At 44.2% G+C, this 22,049-nt stretch overlaps 1 protein-coding gene across 1 annotated transcript in view; it reads left to right on the top strand.

Moving 5' to 3' along the window:
- The window catches only part of IGF2R (insulin like growth factor 2 receptor), a 1,757,136-nt gene that overhangs the window by 599,121 nt on the left and 1,135,966 nt on the right, over nt 1–22,049 (top strand). The window contains exon 21 of the mRNA XM_086927157.1: nt 6,826–6,927. Coding sequence (XP_086783283.1) covers nt 6,826–6,927 — 102 coding nt within the window. The remainder of the gene's footprint in view (nt 1–6,825; nt 6,928–22,049) is intronic.

The raw sequence follows: 22,049 nt of genomic DNA on the forward strand, positions 1-22,049 counted from the left end.
CAGGCATGCACTGTTTTTTGCTACCAGAATTGGTGTGACAATTTAAAAAATAAAAACTTTTGTTATGACATTAGAAACTATGCATATTAACTAATTCCCCATACATATATCGTAGTGATTGCCCAAATTGGCCTTTGGTCTAGGGATGTCTGAACCACTAACATTCAGTTATACTGAAAAACAAATCAATAAATTATTAGATAGCCCTTCACTTCTTAGCGGTAATAGCAAATCTACTATTAAAACCAAATTTGACAATATGGGAAAATTGAGGCGATTAAATAAAAAACAAATTACAACTTATTTGCATGCCCAAGTTCTTTTACAATATCTTAAAAACAATACCACTCCTTGAGATTGCAGGTAAAAAAAACATACTAGTAACTTTCCTGACAATAAACAGTATTTGTAACAGTTCATTGAGATGGCCAGAAAGTGCTCACGGAATTAGTTAGCACTTTCCATTGAGACTACTCTATGCAGAAAGGAATAAGAGCTTGAAGAAATTGAATCATTGGAAAAGGATATTCTGGGAAATAGCACCACTCAATAAGTACAACCAGTTCTGTGCACACGTTATGGTAGGTGTATATGAATGTCTGACATCAAAAAACGAAATGAATGTGTAGGGAATGAAACAAGGTTGACACAAATAGGTGGTTTCTTTCAAAGTGAAATGCTTTGGAACCTTCCTTTCCGGAATGATGACATCAAAGAAACAACCAGCCGACACGTGTTTCGTCAAGCGGGCAGTGAACCTGTGACTCTTCAGGGCTGAATTTAAATCAATGGGTACAGGTTCGTATAGCCGATGATAATTCCAACCGTCAACAACGCGTTTAGGTATGTTATGGTGACCGCAGTAGCTTGCTCAAGCCAGGGCACCAACGGGAGACGGGCGGGTACAGCCGTCAAACCGTAGAATATGGTGGAATGAAAAACGAGGAGACGAGTAGTGTCTTCCTGAATGCTGAGGGCCACTAAAGATGCTGTAAAATTGCTTGATGATGTAAATCAGCAAATAGTGGAATTAAAAACCATTACAGTCAATCAGAAAACCACTAAATTTGCTTTGACATAAAAAATTACAATAAGTTCACATATCCATATGTGAAAGAGCACTTCTTTAAGGACAATATTTCAAGTTTCCAATACTAAAGACTTACACAAGGATGTTTTTTTACCATCTCTGACAAATCATCCGATTCTAGTTAGGAAAATCCCTGCACATAGAGCTCCAGCTTCCTCCACCCTGATGCTCAACCTTTTTTCAGACCAGGGAGGGAAAAGTAGAAGAGGAGGGTGTGGAGAACACAACAATCTGGGATGATCATTACAGAAAGGAGGATTTACAGATTGTCAACCCGCATAACATCTCTTTAATCTGTCGAAACATCAGCTGTAAGCTACAGAGAAGGTAGTTTTGAACAAAGGCTTTTCTTTTGTTACATCAACAAGACCCTGTAGACACCAACATTTAAATTTTGCTAATTTTATGCAAAATCAGGCTAAAGTTTTTTTTCCCGGAGAGCGCAATTCTCCGGTAGAAAATAATACCAACAAAGGTCTCAAAAGAGTCACATTTTTGTCCCCCCTCAGTTGAAATGCCATTGCAGGTGATCACTTTTGAAGAAATTACATTGTAGGAGATTGACAACCTACTCAAAAAGAGGATTCGCTATTGAGGTAATAGAACACCATTGGAATTACAAGCCTGCAGGATTTATTCAACATTCACACTATTGTGATCACAAGTGGTGGGATTGTGGTAATGGACAGTGACTTTAACGATAATGAAATACTGAGACAGCTGAGTAACACTGCCCTTTACCACAGTATAGCTATGGATCCCACAATGGAACTCAAAACAGTTGATTTCCACTTTTACAGAGCAGGCTGGTGACAGAGGATGGGTTAGCTCTATAGTATTGGATTTTCTTAACAAACAAAGTGCTTGGATTACAGCAATGTATTTACTCCTCAAGGTACATAAAAGATGCCATAAACCTACCCGGTAGACCTATAATCTCAGGATGCAGATCTTCATTAGAGCCACCTGCACAGTACTTCAACTTCTTCCTTAAACCCCTCATACCTAAAACCAAGGCGTTCATCGAGACTCTACGGACTTCATTAATAAGTTTGAGGGACAGTTGTTTAACCTCGACAAGTGCATTTGGTAAGCTTTGATGGAGAGTCTCGATACAAATATTCTCCACAGTGAGACATTAGCTGTCGTTCGAGAGGTCTTTAGCAAAATAGCCTTACCTCATAACTTACAAAGTGAATTTTAAGACAAATTTATTGCCATATGCCTAAAACATTTTTCAATATTTTCATATTTAAAACTGATTAGTTACTTCAAATCAAGGAAGTGGCAATAGGGTGTAGCTTCGCCCCAGAAATCGCCAGTTTATTTATGTCCTATAGCAGAGAGAAATGGATCTGTGGTGAACTGAATCCTTATAAGCACCATATAACATTTTGGAATAGGAATATGGATGAAGTATTCTCCTCCATAACTTTTAGGGGATTCCATAACTGGCACAATCAACACACAAGCGATCTTAAATTTACTATGTCCTTAGACCAAAATAAAACTGATTTCCTGAATCTTTGGATCAAGAAACTAAACTGTTATTTGTTTATCAGTTTATGCACCAATCCCACTGACTTAAATGCTCCCTTATGTTGTATTAGTAGTCATCCAAGATTTTAAAGGAAAATCTGCCTTGTGGGTAGTTTATGCGCATTCACAGAAACTGCACCCACAAAAAAGGAATATTTCTGAAACCAATTAAGCAATTAAAGGGTGATGGAGTAGACTCCCAAAATTGTGAAAACAACATGAAAACAAACGGCAAGGTGTGCACTGTGTGAGACCTCATTAGAACTCAAAAGTCAAACATATCCATTCCTCTGAAGTATATACTTATGGACAGTCCCAAAGCAAATCGCATCAAGAAGATCGTTAAAAGTAATTGGAAACTATTAGCCAGTTTCATTTTACAGACTCCTTCAAAAGAGGCACAAATATTAAACAGCAGTTTGTCAGAGCAGCTAGAAAGCCAATAAAACAACATCAGACCAACCTATTGGGAATACCATAGGTGCTGAGCCATCACAGATACAGACAATGCAGTGCTTGTCAATTTACAGCTGATACGAAGTCTGTTTTAGTCAGTGCAAGCACACTTACACCAATACTAAAAACGTCATTTATGACTGCTCGTGTCAGCGTGGAAAACACTTTATTAGACAAATCAGACAAACAGATTCAGATTGTATCGTGCAACAAAGATCAAGAATTCTTTGCCATACACAAGGGGCACCATAGGTACATGCTGGAATCATACCCCTACACTTTTCCCGGTGATGGAGGTATGATTCCATGCACTGAGGGGCTCCTCCAGGAAGCCCCCAGTACTCCTGTGAACAGCCTTTCAGGGTTTGTCAGCAGGCTAGTGCTGCTGCCGATCCCAGACACGATTCTGCCTTCCTGCTGTTGAGTTGAACTGAGCTCGAGCAGGGAAAGGTAGAACATTAGGCTTCTTGTCACAGGGAGGTGTGACCACCTCCCAGACAGGACTTATTGTATTGTGCTGTGGTGGGGGTGCTTGCCAGAGCCACTAGACTGTTTTGAAGGGCCCATTTGGTACCCTCCTTTCATACTGTGGTTTGAGCTAGCTCTGAGCCCTTGGCTCCCACTGTGGTGTGAAACTGGACAAAGGACATGGGAGAAGCCTCCCCGCTGTCAAGCTCTTCCTCTGGGAGTGATCCCAGAATTTTCCTAACCCCTTTTCTAGGGTATATAAGGGCTTTCCTGTGAGTGGGTCCTCAGATTCGTCATGGGACTAGGCTCATTCCCGAAACCACCTCACTCTTCGACTGTCTGGGCACTTGGACTTCACTGGGAACCGAGACTGTATCATGGAAGTCTCCTGCAGCTCCTGGTCTCGCTGTTCTGCAGGTCTTCATCATCTGTGTCTGTGATTGTACCAGAATCTTCAACAGACCTGTGGGCATCAAGGAAACCTGAAGTTATCTCCTTTCGAGTGAAGGAGTCACTCCCCTGCATCTGCAGGCACCGCAACAAAGCTGACCTGTCTGCTGCTTCTGATGTCCACAGGACTTGGAAAGGCTCAGCAACACAAGTGGTGGGTTTGCAACTCCCTCGAGGCCTGACCTGTCCTCGCTGCAATCTTGAGGCCAGTATCCCTCTTCGGAACCGCTGGGACCGAACCTCTGTGAACCACGTCGACTGGCTGTTGCCAAGGCTTCTTGGCTCTGCACTCCAGAGATCTTCGGGCTACAAGAAGCCCCAGCCTCCAGCACCTTTTGCTGCCAAGTACAGCCTTCTCACTGCATCCCCTGCACCTTGGGCCTTCATCTTGGGTGAGCTGCTCCAGGCCTTCTTGCGACTCCTGTGCCTTCAGCCTGTGGGTCCTCTTGAGGGTATTCTGCTCCAGTGTGCTCCCCTGCTTGCTCAGGGCCTGCTGACTCTTTTGCTTGTGGTGAGTCCCTTGGACCTTGATGGTCCCAGCATTGCTCCTTCTTTGCTTTCCACGCCCGTTGCAGCTGCCAGACTTGTTGGTGCTCCAACCAGACACTGTGCCCATTGGTTCTAGACTTCCAACATGGGATGGCTTGTGCACGGCTCCTGGTCTTCCTCTGCGTTGCCTGGTCCCCGCAGTGTAGCGACAAGATCACTATCCACTTTCCTGAACCATCCGACATTGGTGGGCTTTGTACTTTCGTGCCTACTGGTCACCTCCGAGTTGCATAGACACTATCCCCTCGGTTGGTAGGTTCTTCACTTTAAAAATCCCTCCATGGATTCCACTGGACTCTTGCACAGTCTTCGACAGATGTAGCTTGCCTGAAGTCCTCCATTTCTTTCTACAGCACCCGGCTTCCCTGTTGTAGGTATCCTGGTTCCTGGGGTATCGAGGGGCGGGTTGACTCTCCAACCTCCTGTCTTCTACGGGGTTTCTTCAGGGTCCACTGGAAGGGTCCTTTTTCTCAAACTGCAAAATAGACTTCCCTGTTGACTTCTATTGGACACACTGCTGTGTTTCCACTCTGTGCACAGCCTCAGTGGGGTTCCTGAATACTTACCTTGGGTGGTTCCTGGTGTCCCCAGCTCCTCTGAGTCTCCTGTTCCAAGTCCCGACTTCGGTCACAGTTTGCATTTCACTTTTTTAGTATAAAGCTTGCTCCCCCTGGAGACCACTTTATTTTGTGCTTGCTTACCTATTTGCAGTTGAAGTATTGTGTATTAGTGTTTATCTTTGGGTAGGAGACACACCATGGTGTTAGTGAGTGTTTTGTAATAAATAGACACATTTTCATATATACACTGTGTTCTTTTTAGTTTAACCTACACTACATAATAACACTGGTAAATCAAGCTGCTTAACACTTCTTTAAGATAAGCCTGAAGGCTGCTGTCCACAGCTACCACTTTGAGAACTTTCTATGGTTATCAAAGACCACTAATATCACCATAAGGGTTTCCTGGATTCGTGCAAGGTGCTTCACTTAAATAAGTGCACCATATCCTAAGCTAGCTTCCTACACTAGGTCTTACCGATCAGGGCAGAATGTTTTGCCTCAAAATACGATAAAGGAAAGCAGGAGGCAATGCAAGGTCCTATTGATCAAAAGAGGTTGAGATCTTGTGTGTTTATGGTTTTACACCATGGCTATTCTTATTCATGTTTACATGCACCCTTTTGGTGTAATTTTATTTGCATAAATATTGGTTTCTCATGGATACTTCAGAACGCAGATTCCTCACCTTGTGAATATTTTCCCAGACGTCAGACTGGATCCAGAAACTCAAAAGCAGTACTCCTGTGTGCTGGTAGGTGGTGCTGTGTGGCTGCATGCCAGCGTTGTTCTGCTCTGGAAGTGAGAAGCTGAGCCACATTTAAGTGCCATGCAGACGTGGTTATGGAGCTTACTCCTTTCACCTTTGACAAGTATTTCCTTCTCCCAAAATGATCTTTTCTATTGTGCAAGGGATAATACGTTACCTTCCAAAATGACATGGTTTAAACAGTATAGGCACTGTTGCAAATAAAATAATGTGATAGATACCCACAAGGAAATCTGTGTATCATGGGGGTCGGTGCCCAAATGAGCCTGAAGGCCAAAATGGACCACAAGGCTAAACTCTACGTCACCCTACATCACTAGACTCTGCGCCGTCACGGGTCGAAGTAGAGAGGAATATTCTGTTCCTGAAGTGGTTCCCAAATCAGGCCCTCTGTTCATGTTTTTCTTGTTTAATTCAATTCTGGTAATTGTCACGTGACCAGGACACCCTATCGATATGTAGCAAGGTTACTCCAGTTAGTGTTAGGTGTGGTGGTTAACATTTGTTTATTCACTGTTCTTGCATCATCTTCCTTGATGGTCAGCATTGTGCTCGTTTTCAATAGAAACTAAGACTGACCACTAATTGTTTTAATAAATTTTGATGATGTAGTCGGTCACTTGCCACAGGATAGTATGAATATGTGATTAAAACAAAAAAAGCTAAACTGGAAATTCTTGTATTATGAATAATGTATTCTGATTCTTGCTACTACGCTAAATTTAAGCAAGATTATCCACTGGAAAGTGTGCCTAGGAAAATACTTCTTGGTTTGGTTATCAAAAGTGCATAGTGTCTTTTGTAGTCTGAAAGTACTTTTTCATGACCTCTGATGACCTTTATATTTTTTCTTACTTAGTTGAGAGAAAAAAACTAATTAATACACTTCCAAAAGATGTATTATTGATCACCAAAGTATGTTTACTATCTTTCCCCTTGTGTAGCACTGCTCCATAAAAGATCCAGACAGTCCCTTTGTCTTCAACCTGGAATCACTGATGTCTAATTCTAGCTACACTGTTTCAGGCAATGGGAAGACTTTCAAGGTAAAATACAACTTTGTACATGATTTTTATTTATTGGATTATTTTGTGCTGAAAATATTCATAGCAGCTTATTTCTGCACATACATCCTAACCAGATCACTGACATTACATTACATAATGTTGCAGCAGATTATGCTAGATCTGAAGATTGAATGCAAATTAAAGAAAAACAGATCTTTCTGGGTTGGTTGTTGGCAATCTATTGTGTTCTTTAGTTTGCCAGGAAATTTGGAGATGCTGATTGAGTGTGTGATAAAAGAATAATATGTCAAACAAAATCCCACTAGAATGTTTAGAAGAAAAAATAGTATCCCTGAGTTAACCTCCAGACAACCTCGCAATAACCTTTTATTGAATGATTTTGTGGCAGAAGTGAGATGCGTATAATATTGAGGACACCAAAGTTGCTTAGGGGGAACTGCTGTCTGAATCATGCGTTTTTGGTAGACTCCTGTGCTCGTGTTTAGTGTCCGCTCTTATCTGAGCCAGGATAGTCTTTTCAGTGTTTTGAATGACCTCTTGGGTTTTATCCCCAGTAATGTCCACAAGGAGACCTGGGTACGCAAATGACAGTTCACAGGAAGACATTTATGTTCATTCATTCACTCCTATGGTTTGCACATTAGCAGATGATTAATTTGATATCCTGGACAAAAGTTTTCTCAGAGCTCCTATACACTTGGGACTTGCATGCAGCAGTAGCATGAGTTCACAGGGCTCATTTACTGTCATTAGTCCACATTCATCTGTACATTTGAAACGGCAAGCCTCCGGGGAGCTTATAAAAAATGAAGTGTATTCATTTCTTTCCCACAATTCGCCACATAATGACAAACCATCAATAGAGGAGGGACATATGCTGTGTCGCTGAGGCATAAGAATTAATCAGCTTCTTTGTAGACCCGCAATACTGGTTACAATATTTTTTCTATGCGTCTGTACTGTTGCCTTTGATCTTTCTGATGGCAAGATTAAGTAAAGATTAAGTAAATGTATTACCTATCAGTTACAAGTCTAATAAAGCATAACATTGCAATTGCTTATTAAAAAAGTGTAAGAACAAGTAATATAGTGAAATTAGCGTAAACTCAATTAGTGTATTAACATTATGATAACACAAACAACGTATTTGCAATGATAAGACTCTGTTCTAAGTGTCAGGCCCCTGCCATGCAGCCGGTAGGATCTACTCGACTTTAAACGTTTTCTTTGAAGTTTTTTGCCTCTGGTGTCTTGGGATGCATTGTACTATGGCTCTGGAAACTGATCCAAGTACAATACTTTCTACACTTAACTCTCTGGGTAGCAAGGATGAGTAGTCACAGGCTTCTAAGAGATAGTGCCCGAAAACCAACTACACAATTCAACTAGGTATAGCGGTCAAGTGGTCCTAGTTGCCATTCTCGTTTATCTCCTTATGTCTGTTAGGTTCTCTCATACTAATCTCACCTAGGTAACCCCATGAATAAGGCTCTGGTGTAGTCTGTTTCATCCAGAAGTTTAAATGCACACACAGTTCACGTTTCCATGATCCTTACTCCTGATGATGTAGTGGGTAACACAAAAGTTCTTGTATCCCCTTCGAGAGCAGATCCAGTGGTCGGTCTCCCCTCCTGCAGGCAGGGCCCACGGCAATTGAATACCATCCCAGTTGCTGTGGGTTACGCCAGGTGTGGCTCGTGTTTCCGTACACTGACTGCCCAGCTTAGTTCTGCAGAGCTGCACCTTGGCTCTTAAGTATAGGTGTATAGTTGTGCAGCTTCATCTGATCACTGGCTGGGACTTAGCCCAACCTGGGCTATTCGACTGAAGCAGGAAGGCCTTGAGTAAGCTATCACTCAGCAGTTATAGTCCCATTCATGCTAGTGCTCTCCTAATTGCAGATGTAGACCTAAATGGGCCAGTGAATGTAGATGTAGACTGACTTGGGCTGTTTAGTAACCTTAGCAGATGCAGGCCGGACTTGGCCGATGCAGGCAACTGCTGGCCCAGTCGAGCTAACAGTCACCATGGAACATTCAGCCTTGGCCTGGTTAGGCAGACTCCTTATATCTCTTAGCAGGCAGGCTTCTAGGTACTAAGCCAAATGAAAAACAGAGAAAATAACTGTGGGTCTAAAATGATTAGAAAGCTATGTGTGTGGAGATGGCTATATGTAAGCTTCTGAGTATAAGCAGACTACTGGACAATCACCATATGTGAGTAAGTGTCCATCAGTTACTCTTCCTATACCGCCCAGTTCATCATGTGGTCTACTTCACAGTAGGTAGTCCAGATAGACCAACTCCAAAGTTGTTATTAGGAGATGGTTGGTAGTGATGAAGTAATATATAGGGTGATAGGTGGATGTTGTTAGTAACTGAAAGCAATGCAAATGTGATTAGTGATAAGGGAATGTGATAATAAAATTGGATAGTGAACGCAATGTAACTTTATTCTGGAGTCGTGCACTTCCAACTATAAAAACAAATAGAGTGCAAATAAATACTGACTGGGTTATCTGGTCGACATGTTTCTGCGGACATTCTCTCGACCAGATAACCCAGTCAGTATTTATTTGTTAAAACCATCTGACTTTTTTGCACTCTAATTGTTTTTATAGTTGGAAGTGCACGACTCCAGAATAAAGTTACATTGCGTTCACTATCCAATTTTATTATCACATTCCCTTATCACTAATCACATATCACATTTGCACTGCTTTCAGTTACTAACAACATCCACCTATATATTACTTCATCACTACCAACCATCTCCTAATAACTTTGGAGTTGGTCAATCTGGACTACCTACTGTGAAGTAGACCACATGATGAACTGGGCGGTATAGGAAGGGTAACTGATGGACACTTACTCACATATGGTGATTGTCCAGTAGTCTGCTTATACTCAGAAGCTTACATATAGCCATCTCCACACACATAGCTTTCTTATAATTTTAGACCCACATTTATTTTCTCTGTTTTTCATAGTTTCCCAGGGGGGTCATAACTGTGCTGAGGTCGGTCAATATTCCCCCGGACCAGCTCTCCACCCTTTTGTTTGTTGAACTAAGCCAGATGCCCAGCTTTTCCAGCAGAAAGTGAAGATTTCAAATGCCCCCTCACCGCTGGGAGACTGCCTTCTATGCAGCCTCCAGGCCTGGTCACTCAGCATTCCTTTGAGCCCTTTACAGAACACTCTTCATTGATTATGAAGGAACTCGAACAAAGTCGGGCGGGTTTGGTTTCACCTTTTCTACTCTTTTTCTAGATGTGGATTCAGTGTTTCAAAATTTTGATCCAGTTTGAGGTGGGTACCTTTTCAAAGGTCCTACTCGGGCTGCTTGACTGACATCGCCTTTGTGTATGCTTCTCATAGTAGATATTTGGGGCAGTCTGCAGACTGAAGCACACACACAGGTACAATGAAATGTGAGGATTCTACACTTGGCTGTCACAAGTCTCTCTCTAGTTGTCATTAGAGACAGCTGAAGGGAAGACTAGACCTCTAAACTTCCTCACCCTTTACAACAAAAACGACAGCCCTACCACTTAACCCTGCCATCAAACCATACAGCAATTTTCAGGAAGAGCAAATCAACAGCCCCCTGTTGACAAAATACCTCATAGAATCTCTAGAGGCAACTCGGTCTCCATCCGTCTGACCTGAGGCTCCATGTCTGCAACTTTCAGCCACAGAAATGTAGGCAATACACTACCACGGTCTGGGGAAGTTGTCCACAGCCTCCATTTTGTGTCTTACCAAGGCAGTGGTATTTAAACTTGATCCCACTGACTTTAGTACTCATATTCACTATCAAACAGAGCTCTACTATTGCATATTTTAGACGCACACACATATGCCTTACACACACACACACACGATTTAAACGCACACACGCCTTACCCTACATACCTTACACACACACACACGCGCGTCGTATGTGCACACACACACGCGCCTTATGCACACACACGCCTTGCCTACACACACGCTTTGCCCACACACACGCCTTGCCCACACACACGCCTTGCCCACACACACGCCTTGCCCACACACACGCCTTGCCCACACACGCCTTGCCCACACACGCCTTGCCCACACACGCCTTGCCCACACACGCCTTGCCCACACACGCCTTGCCCACACACGCCTTGCACACACACGCCTTACACACACACACGCCTTACACACACACACCTTACACACACACACGCCTTACACACACGCCTTACACACACGCCTTACACACACGCCTTGCCCACACACACGCCTTGCCCACACACACGCCTTGCCCACACACATGCCTTGCCCACACTCGCCTTGCCCACACACACGCCTTGCACACACACGCCTTGCACACACACGCCTTGCACACACACGCCTTGCACACACACGCCTTGCACACACACGCCTTGCACACACACGCCTTGCACACTCACACGCATTACACACTCACACACATGCCTTACACACACACACGCCTTACACACTCACACACATGCCTTACACACACACACGCCTTACACACACGCGCGCCTTACACACACACGCGCCTTACACACACACGCGCCTTACACACACACACACACACACGCCTTACACACACACACACGCCTTACACACACACGCCTTACACACATGTCTTACACACACATGCCTTACACACACACACACACGCCTTATATACACACACACGCCTTACACACACACGCCTTACACACGCCTTACACACACACATGCCTTACACACACACATGCCTTACACACACACATGCCTTACACACACACATGCCTTACACACACACATGCCTTACACACACACATGCCTTACACACACACACATGCCTTACACACACACACGCCTTACACACACGCCTTACACACACACGCCTTACACACAGACGCCTTACACACAGACGCCTTACACACAGACGCCTTACACACAGACGCCTTACACACAGACGCCTTACACACAGACGCCTTACACACAGACGCCTTACACACAGACGCCTTACACACAGACGCCTTACACACAGACGCCTTACACACAGACGCCTTACACACAGACGCCTTACACACAGACGCCTTACACACAGACGCCTTACACACAGACGCCTTACACACAGACGCCTTACACACAGACGCCTTACACACAGACGCCTTACACACAGACGCCTTACACACAGACGCCTTACACACAGACGCCTTACACACAGACGCCTTACACACAGACGCCTTACACACAGACGCCTTACACACAGACGCCTTACACACAGACGCCTTACACACAGACGCCTTACACACAGACGCCACACGTGCCTTACACGCACGCGCCTTACACGCACGCGCCTTACACGCACGCGCCTTACACGCACGCGCCTTACACGCACGCGCCTTACACGCACGCGCCTTACACGCACGCGCCTTACACGCACGCGCCTTACACGCACACGCCTTACACGCACACGCCTTACACGCACACGCCTTACACGCACACGCCTTACACGCACACGCCTTACACGCACACGCCTTACACGCACACGCCTTACACGCACACACCTTTTACACGCACACGCCTTTTACACGCACACGCCTTTTACACGCACACGCCTTTTATACGCACGCCTTTCACACGCACACGATTCAAAAAGGGGGTGGTGATGAACAGAGTGTCTGAATTAAGCAGACCACTCTTACCCAGTCAAGAGATCAGGGCTTGATCCATCACCGTTATTTAGCTCACTGCATCACCCCAGTTCAGAACCTGGCTATATGCAAATTAGTCTGACCCAGTGCCTCATGGGAACAGGGCAGACCAAACTACCAAGCCAATTCTTCACCGGAAAGGAGACAAGCTTCCGGGGACCGGTTTCTGGCATTTCAGCCATCGTCGGCCCGGCTTGCTTGAATCCTGGTGGTGCAGTGAGCAAGGGACTCATGTCTGAGTATACCCTGCCACACTTGTGGTGGCCAAAAACGATTCAAAAAGGGGGTGGTGATGAACAGAGTGTCTGAATTAAGCAGACCACTCTTACCCAGTCAAGAGATCAGGGCTTGATCCATCACCGTTATTTAGCTCACTGCATCACCCCAGTTCAGAACCTGGCTATATGCAAATTAGTCTGACCCAGTGCCTCATGGGAACAGGGCAGACCAAACTACCAAGCCAATTCTTCACCGGAAAGGAGACAAGCTTCCGGGGACCGGTTTCTGGCATTTCAGCCATCGTCGGCCCGGCTTGCTTGAATCCTGGTGGTGCAGTGAGCAAGGGACTCATGTCTGAGTATACCCTGCCACACATGCCTTTCACACGCACATGCCTTTCACACGCACATGCCTTTCACACGCACATGCCTTTCACACGCACATACACTCACACCTTTCACACTCACACCTTTCACACTCACACCTTTCACACACACACACACCTTACACACACACACCTTACACACACACACCTTACACACACACACCTTACACACACACACCTTACACACACACACGCCTTACACACACACACACACACACACCTTACACACACACGCCTTACACACACACACACATGCCTTACACACACACACACATGCCTTACACACACACACACATGCCTTACACACACACATGCCTTACACACACACATGCCTTACACACACACACATGTCTTACACACACACATGCCTTACACACACACACATGTCTTACACACACACACACGCCTTACACACACACACGCCTTACACACATACCTCATACACCGTATATATATACACACACCTCTTACACACGCACACCTCTTACACACGCACACCTCTTACACACGCACACCTCTTACACACGCACACCTCTTACACACGCACACCTCTTACACACGCACACCTCTTACACACGCACACCTCTTACACACGCACACCTCTTACACACGCACACCTCTTACACACACGCACACCTCTTACACACACGCACACCTCTTACACACACGCACACCTCTTACACACACGCACACCTCTTACACACACGCACACCTCTTACACACACGCACACCTCTTACACACACGCACACCTCTTACACACACGCATACCTCTTACACACACGCATACCTCTTACACACACACATACCTCTTACACACACACACATACCTCTTACACACACACACATACCTCTTACACACACACATACCTCTTACACACACACACACATACCTCTTACACACACACACATACCTCTTACACACACACATACCTCTTACACACACACACACACCTCACACAGGTTGCCAGTGCTGAGTAGATTTAAAAAAAATAAGTCTGGGCACTCTATTAATTTTAAAACATGCCATGCGGCCAACACCTCTGTATGTGCTACACCCACGACAGGGACAAAAGTCCTTTGTCCACTACGATGGCATGCTCGGTATTCCCTTCCAGGTGACTGCACAGGTCCAGGGCCTCTCATAATTTTCTGTGCTCATACTGAGATTACCAGGACGCCAGAGCCATAATAAGACAACATACCAGATATACACTCAGGTGGAGCTTCTAGGAAGGGGAAAACTCCAGTACTATGCATGGGACAATCCAGTCTCCACATTAAACTTTACAGGAAAACCAATAATTTGTCTCAACTGTTTGGTTATCTGTGAAGCGCTTTGGTGCTGTTTTTATGTTGCTTCATTGTATAAAAAAGTAAAATGAAAATGTCGCTTAGCAATTTATGTATGAATTAATTAAATTAAATGCAATTATTAGACAATTAAATGTAAATGCCTGATTACACCAAAATCCCAGTGACAGACATGTGTAAACTGACACAGCGGGAGTCGTTATGCAGAAAGTACATTAGACACCACTGTAACTTACTGAGCCAATATGGTCTAGAGCTAAGGTGTTTTCAAATCTCAATATGGTCTGCCAAATAAACTCTGCTTCACAATATATAATCCTATTGGATTGATCTCCATACAAAATATGCTACTCTCTTTGCATGTTTTGTCTCTTTAGTCTATGAAAATATCACTCTCGTAATGTGAGATTAATTTTGTTAGGCCTGGTCAGACATTTTAAATGTGTAAATGTAAATGTAAATTGATACTTGTATAGCGCACTACTCACCCGCAAGGGTCTCAAGGCGCTTGTACGAATACCGCTGTGGAACCCATCCTGGCTTTCCCTGTGAGGCGTCCACTCCTGGGCACCCCCAAGGTGGAGGCCAGGCATCCTTAGCGTTGTGGGGGCCGTTGTGGAGATTAAGCAAGCTATTGCCCAGAGTTGCAGAGTGGGACTCCATGATTGGAATAGGCACCGAGGCGAGAATTATCAGGTCCGTGGAATTTTGAGCCCAAGACTCGCCGAGGCGGGGAATTGAACCCTGGTCCCAGGCTAGACCTCTGCATCAGGGTCTGCCGCTCTAACCATTGAGCCACACTTCTCCTCCAAATGTGTATTCCAATGAATAAAGATGACAATGCTTATTAGAGAACTGGCAGAATTTCCATTTCCCCCTTGATAGGAACAAATCGACCTGGTGAGACATTTTCATACAGCTCTTACAAATATAGGGTTTCAATCTATGAGGTAGAGAAATGTGGGAGTAACTGTTCATATGTACAAATTCAAGGTTGGATGCACATTTAGTTTGTTTAATGCTCTGCGTCCACCAAGAAACCCTCTTCTTCTTTACACTGAACCCAAAGGAATTTGTTGATAAACTGGATCAATTTTAGGCCAAGAGGATGTTTTACTTTGATAAATAGGTGTTAAGATTGCAAAACATGTCTAAAAAAAAAAAGCGGTCCCTTCACACAATGAGATTATACTGAAAGTTGATATTTATTTTAACACCACATTCACCCAATCCTCAAAAGTTAATACTGACAGCCGTTGTCTTCTGAATAAGGGCCTAGAGTCCATAGAAATTATGAATACATTAAATTCAGGAACTATGCTGTCAATGGTACATTTAATACATTTTATGCAAATGTAAATGCATGTCAATTACTTATTTCTCTTCTATGATGTTAAGACAGGACAAAGTTGCACTTTGTTGTACATTTCCCTTGGATCATTTTCAAACAATATAGTATAAAAGGGCATGTTCAGCCTGGATCTGGTGGCTCAGTGGACTAATGCGTCCACTGCAGGGGCCTATGTTCGACCTCATGGTCACAGGTTCAAATCCTGGTGGGTCCACTCAGCCTTTCATCCATCTGAAGTCGATAAAATGAAAACCATTGAGTTGGGTAACAATAAACATCTGTTATTAAGCACCAAGATGCCTATGGGTGAACATGCACTTTACAAATACACGTTATGTTAACAAGGTTTGGATAAAAATTATTTCTGACCATTTTTCTCCATAACAGTCTACCTCCACAGTTAACAATGTGGCACAAGTACTTATTAATGTACTTTAATCAAAATATTTTTGCAGAAATCTTGTTAGGACTACTTATTTTTACTTTAAATACACATTTTTTGAACACTTAAATAATACTGGCCAATGATGTTTAAAATCAAAGCTAACATTGCTTTGCAACGGTCCTTGAAAGTGGACTATAGACCTTATTAGATTGATGATGCCATTGGTTCACTCACTTCATAATCTCATTGATGTGCTGAATAAAAGGAAACTTGTAGAACATAGACATGCACTATTGCTGTCCAACCATAAGCTCTGCTTCGTCCAGTGCCAATTTGCAAGTGTTTTGACCGACGGACATGTGATTTATGCAAAACGCCCCCTTTTAAGCTTTTTAACTCCTTCCACAAACACATGCTTCACTAAAGGATTCAATGGCTTATTTTTTGTCCGAATTATAGAGAGTTTCCCACAATATAGCTGAGGCTACCAGAAGATAGAAAATGTCCATATGAGTCGACCTGCTTCTTTAGTGTTAGCGGTGCTTAAAGTGTTGCAAGCAATGATGCTCCAGGCAAGGTGTATAAACCATAGCTACTTGTATAGAATGAAAATAGCAAATCTCAGACTTAATCAGTGACCAGCAGCATGCCCCTTGGTCTACATGGCCCAGTTCAATGACTGGCAGTTCAGCCGACTGACCAACAGCCCATCCAAGTGACTCCAGTTGTGGCTTGGCCACTACCAATCCGGTGCCAGGACTCCACAGCCTGGCACAGTATCTTTTACTTTGTCCCAGTGACTCCTGGCCTAAGAACTACTTAACTGCCTCAGTTACTTCTAGTCTGATCAGGTGATGCTTTCCACTTCCAGTGCAGTGTAGAAACACACACTCCAGCCAAGAGAATCTCATTCTTCTGGAAACCTCTTCTGTCAGATTCCTCTATTTATGAATTTCCTTTCAGACTCCAGACTGGTTCGGAAAACGTTTCCCTAGCAATTGCTCACCAGTGCTTCCAGGTGGCTTCATGTTGCTCTGCCATTACTTTTCCCACTGGCTATGACAACGGCCCACTGGAATCAGTTCCTTTTTTCTGTGCCTCACTGATGTGGATGTGTGCCACAGCCTGCGACTTCTGTGGTTTGGTGCACAAGTAATGCATTTGGGAGTGGGAGGCAAAGCTGCATTTGGCCAAAGCCTGTGGAGATATGCTAAAGCAATCTCCTTCACCATCAAGACAACAATCTCCAAAAACGTCTTCCCACAAAAAAGAAAAATACACAGAGTGCAAGGTAAGGAGAAGTCCTCTTCTTTAGGAAATTATCCCGCTCCTGGGATTACTGGACTCGTCTTCAGGTTTGAAAAATGTTGATGTTACAAAACGGTGATACTAGATGTCTGGCGCAAAAGTCTGACACTGTTGAGGCGTTCTGCTAAATTTGATTGGGAAGGCTCCTGTACCCTCTGGAACCCTCTGCTCCAAGTTCGAACCTGCTCCTGTGGGTTCCGTGTCTGTGGTGGATATGACCCTGATGGCTTCTCATGCTGTGCCCTTACTGTCAGATTTTCTCCACAGGATCCAGTTGTTGAATCAATGGTTCCACCTCCAAATGTCACCAACACCCTGATACTGCATACAAGGTGTTCGAGCCATTAGGCGAGGGATAATATAAGTTAAAAAAAAGAAATGGGAAGGGAAAGGAAGGAGTCAGCAGGAAAGGGAAACCTGAAGCGACAAAAGGACACCTGCATGAACACCTCAGATATATGTAATGCTACACTCATATATTCTCGCTAATAGGAGCCATGTATACCTGCTTAAAGAAAAAGAACCAGACCATTCAATGATATCACAATCTTCACTCTTCACAACTGCCTGAGAAACATATAGATATATTGTCACGGGCATTTATGTGGAACAAAGAACACATGAAAGCGACTACTACTGTCTAAGGACCTACCACTGGGCAGCATGGAGAAATGAGAAATAAGGGATTCTGTAGAAATGAATAAAGGAATGAACTCAGGATTGAACAAGCCTATAGGCTGGCTTGTAAGATCTGGACATGGTAATGTGTAGGAGACAAAAACCACAACACTCCGCTCCTATCAGTCCATAGATAATTGCTTATTATCAGAAGCTGGTTTAGTCTTCAAAATGTAAGGGACACTACAGCAACGCGTAGTTGCGTCCACTACTGCGTTCTGCTCCCTTTTCCCAATGTACAACAGTTCAGTAAAACACGGCAGCACGTAGTTCCAGTCACCACAACGCTCAGCTTTTACTATTAGTAATCCACAGTAGATATAATGCCCCAAAACACGGCAGCGCGTTGTTCCTTTCACCACAGCGCTCCGCTTTTGTCATACATAAACGCCTCCTTGAATCCAATATAAATTACGTGGGAGGAATCAATGAGCCAGACACGAAGAAAGCAGTCAAGCCGCCTCTTAATTACAGAAGCGGTAAACTGTGTTCACAACAGCACGGACACCCGCTGCAGCTTGCGAACAGGTTCCATGACAGTGCAGTTCTAAATATTACCGCAGGTATCCAGGAACAGCAGACCAGGGTAAGAACACCAGGGGAAGAGTTCTGGGAATCCTACCTCGATATCAGGAGCAAACTGCAGCCCCGAACTAACTTGCAAACAGGGCTCGACGTGCAGAGCGGCCACTCCCACGTCCGGAAACAGGAACAGGAACCAGAATAACACGCACCAGGATGCGTGTTCCAATCACTAAAGTAACTTCCTGGCAGCACCGCAAAGAGTTATGGGCAATGTAGTCTATTCAGTAATTTGCGCAATGCAGGCGCAGTTGAGGCGAAACCTGACACTTACAGGCTCTGGCCCTGTTGGTATGAAGTTGAAACATACCGAGGTGATGTTCCCTATTTGGTCAAAGCCTTCTTTGGTGCTGATACAGACACTGCCCTCAGCACTGAGTATTGTGCTGACCTCAGACTCAGCTGAAATTATCAGGATGGTAAAAGAGAAAGTGAACGTATGTGTTAATGATAATTCTTTGGTGAAACATCTTCCTAACACCGCAGATTGGCATAGATGGCACTTGTAGTGATGCCCTGCAATGCCTGATTAGAATTTTGTCCGCACAGAAGATAACTGAGACTGATAACCTCGGTCTCTCTCTATAACAATGATGCAGGCTTGTACCTTAGTCTACGAAATACAAGTGGCATGAACACTTTACCAGAAGGGGACGTCACCTATCTGCCTGGTCTCTATTCAAAGAAGTCTCTACATTCACATCTGTGGAACAAAGAGCAGTAGAAGCTTTAGAATTGATCCTGCCCAATGAGTCTAACACTTTAACACCGATCGTACAACCCTCCTTTTCTATTGTGTAGTCCCTGCTCCCTTTTAATAAGGATTTTCGAGGGCCTTTCATGGCTATATTACAGAAACCCTTATTGGGCCCAGCAGTCCATAGACTAATAGCCAGACAACATAGTCTTGCCACAGACAACTCCCACTTTCTGCCATCTCTCCTTTTGTCAGAGAGATTCTGGTGGTTTACGCTTCTTCTTGGAGACTGAACCCAAATGCCTTTTCCACTACTTCTCCTAAAAATGCACTCTGGGTGGTAATGAATTCGCCTCTGGCAGCCTTGCTATCCAAACAGCAAATTCCATATTTTGGGCCAGTATATCCATGCCTCGTGAAAATTGTCAAGTCTTATGATCATCGGTCTACAAGACTATATGAGAATCCATTCACTTGTTTGATCAGCAGCTGTTAGGATGCCTCTAAAATAATCATGGAGTTTGGCCTGGTCTCTACGGACACTTTGGATCAATCCATGTTCACAGCTGTCATGCTGCCGCAGAACCCATGGATGTTTTCCACTGACCTCTCATATTTCTTCAGGCAACCCTCATGAACATGTCCTTTGATAGAGAGCAGCTGTTGAATGCTGACTCATCCTTGGAATGCTTTAAGAATAGGAAAGCTACAGATTGGTTGTTGGGCCTGACCTCCCCAGCAAAGGAGTTCCACCATTATTAAAGATGGTTTCGAAGCTATTCCATGAGAAAACAGTCCCGACAGAGAGAATCTTCAGTCCATCCTGACGCCTCAACAAATGTACCACTCCTTTTGGGGCAGGTGTGGCTCTAAAGGACACCATCACAAGCAGCTGTCTCAGTCACCACCATTGTCTGCTAGCTGTGCTACCTTAAAACCTTTCTGACTATGCCCCTTTTACACCACCATCTTCCGGTACGGGGGAAGGTCTTCCACTTTTCCACAAATCAGGATACTAGCACAACTGTTCTCTGGACCATTCAGCTAATATGCAAGGGCTGCGCCCTACCCTTACTGTCCCTCCCTCTCAGGCTACCCGCCCCTCCAATATGAGGTGCTCACTTGCACTTAATCGATTTTAGTGACAGAGACGGATGCCCTGCTTAACAGAGAGCCATAGTGAGGATGCTTCTGTGGGAAAGTAACGCAGGATTCTACTCCTACTTCTTGTGTCTCCAAAAAGGACCGAGGTCCGAGACCCATTCTGGATCTCTGCCTCCTAGACTTGCTCTTTACCAGGACAAGTTCAAGATGGTGTCCCCCTAAGTTAAGCCTTGCTGGCTCTGAATGCATGGATTGGTTGGAATCCCAGGATCTCCAGGACTCTTACTTCAATCTTATCGTCATCCTTGTGACTTGAAGTTCACCGTATGTTACCAGCACTATCGGTTCACGGTCCTGTCACTCGGAATGACCACTGCACCACACATCTTTAAAAAGTGCTGGCAGGCATTTCTTTTTCACTGAGGCTGGCAGTAGTCCATGTATTTCTGTGCCTGGATGACTGGCCGGTTAAAGTGTAGTTCCAGGCTCTAGTTATGAAACCCCTTCAGTGGACAGTGGCTCTCCTCCACGACTTGGGCTTTACCATCAATGCACAGAATTCACATCTAAATCCCAATTCCATTTAATGACATTCAGTGCGGCAGGCCTGCACATGACCCGTGAGAAGGCTTCTCCTCCTCCTCCTGTATCGTGTTGCTGTCCCACACCATATTGTGGATGAGGACTGTTTTGTGAGGCTTCAGAAGACGATGGCTTCAACATCAAAAGAGCCTCTCAGCTCAGGTGCAGATTTTCCAGTCTGCTCATTCCAATCCAATCCAATCCAAAAATTCTTTATTTCGGTCATACAGACCATAAAAGATACAGTACAAGACACAATAAAAACATTACTTAATAAATAAAAACACATTTCATACAGTCTTACAATTGATTTCCCACCTAGACAAGGAAAAAGGAGGTTAAAAGCAAGCCATATCAATGTCCACACATTAGAGGGTTTTTTTTTCCTAATCTGCCAAACTGCCATTAAAAATGTGGCTACTGCAAACACAATATGGGTGAGAGTGCTGGTTTTCATTACTCTGTATGCATGTGAATAATTACTGAACCCCAAATTTCTGCAGATGGGCGCTAACAAGTACTTTCTGGATTTGCTGTAGGCAGGGCAGACAAACATAATATGAAGCTCATCTTCCTTATAAGTGTTACAGCTTGGACACATTATATCACCACCATTGTGCCATTTGTGAGTAAATGTTCTAGTGGGCAGTGTACCTAGCCTCCATTGTACAAATAATTTCCTCGCGAGGATGGGAAAAATAAGGTCCATAAAACTTTCGAAAACATAGGAATTTTTGGATTCCAGGAACCGATCTGTAAGAGTGCCGCTGTTTTGTGCGTTCAGCAGGAGTAAGAGTCTATTTTCTTTATACATTTGGACCAGGCTTTTG

This window comes from Lissotriton vulgaris, chromosome 6 (genome assembly GCF_964263255.1).
Source record: "Lissotriton vulgaris chromosome 6, aLisVul1.2, whole genome shotgun sequence".
NCBI classification, from domain to species: domain Eukaryota; kingdom Metazoa; phylum Chordata; class Amphibia; order Caudata; family Salamandridae; genus Lissotriton; species Lissotriton vulgaris.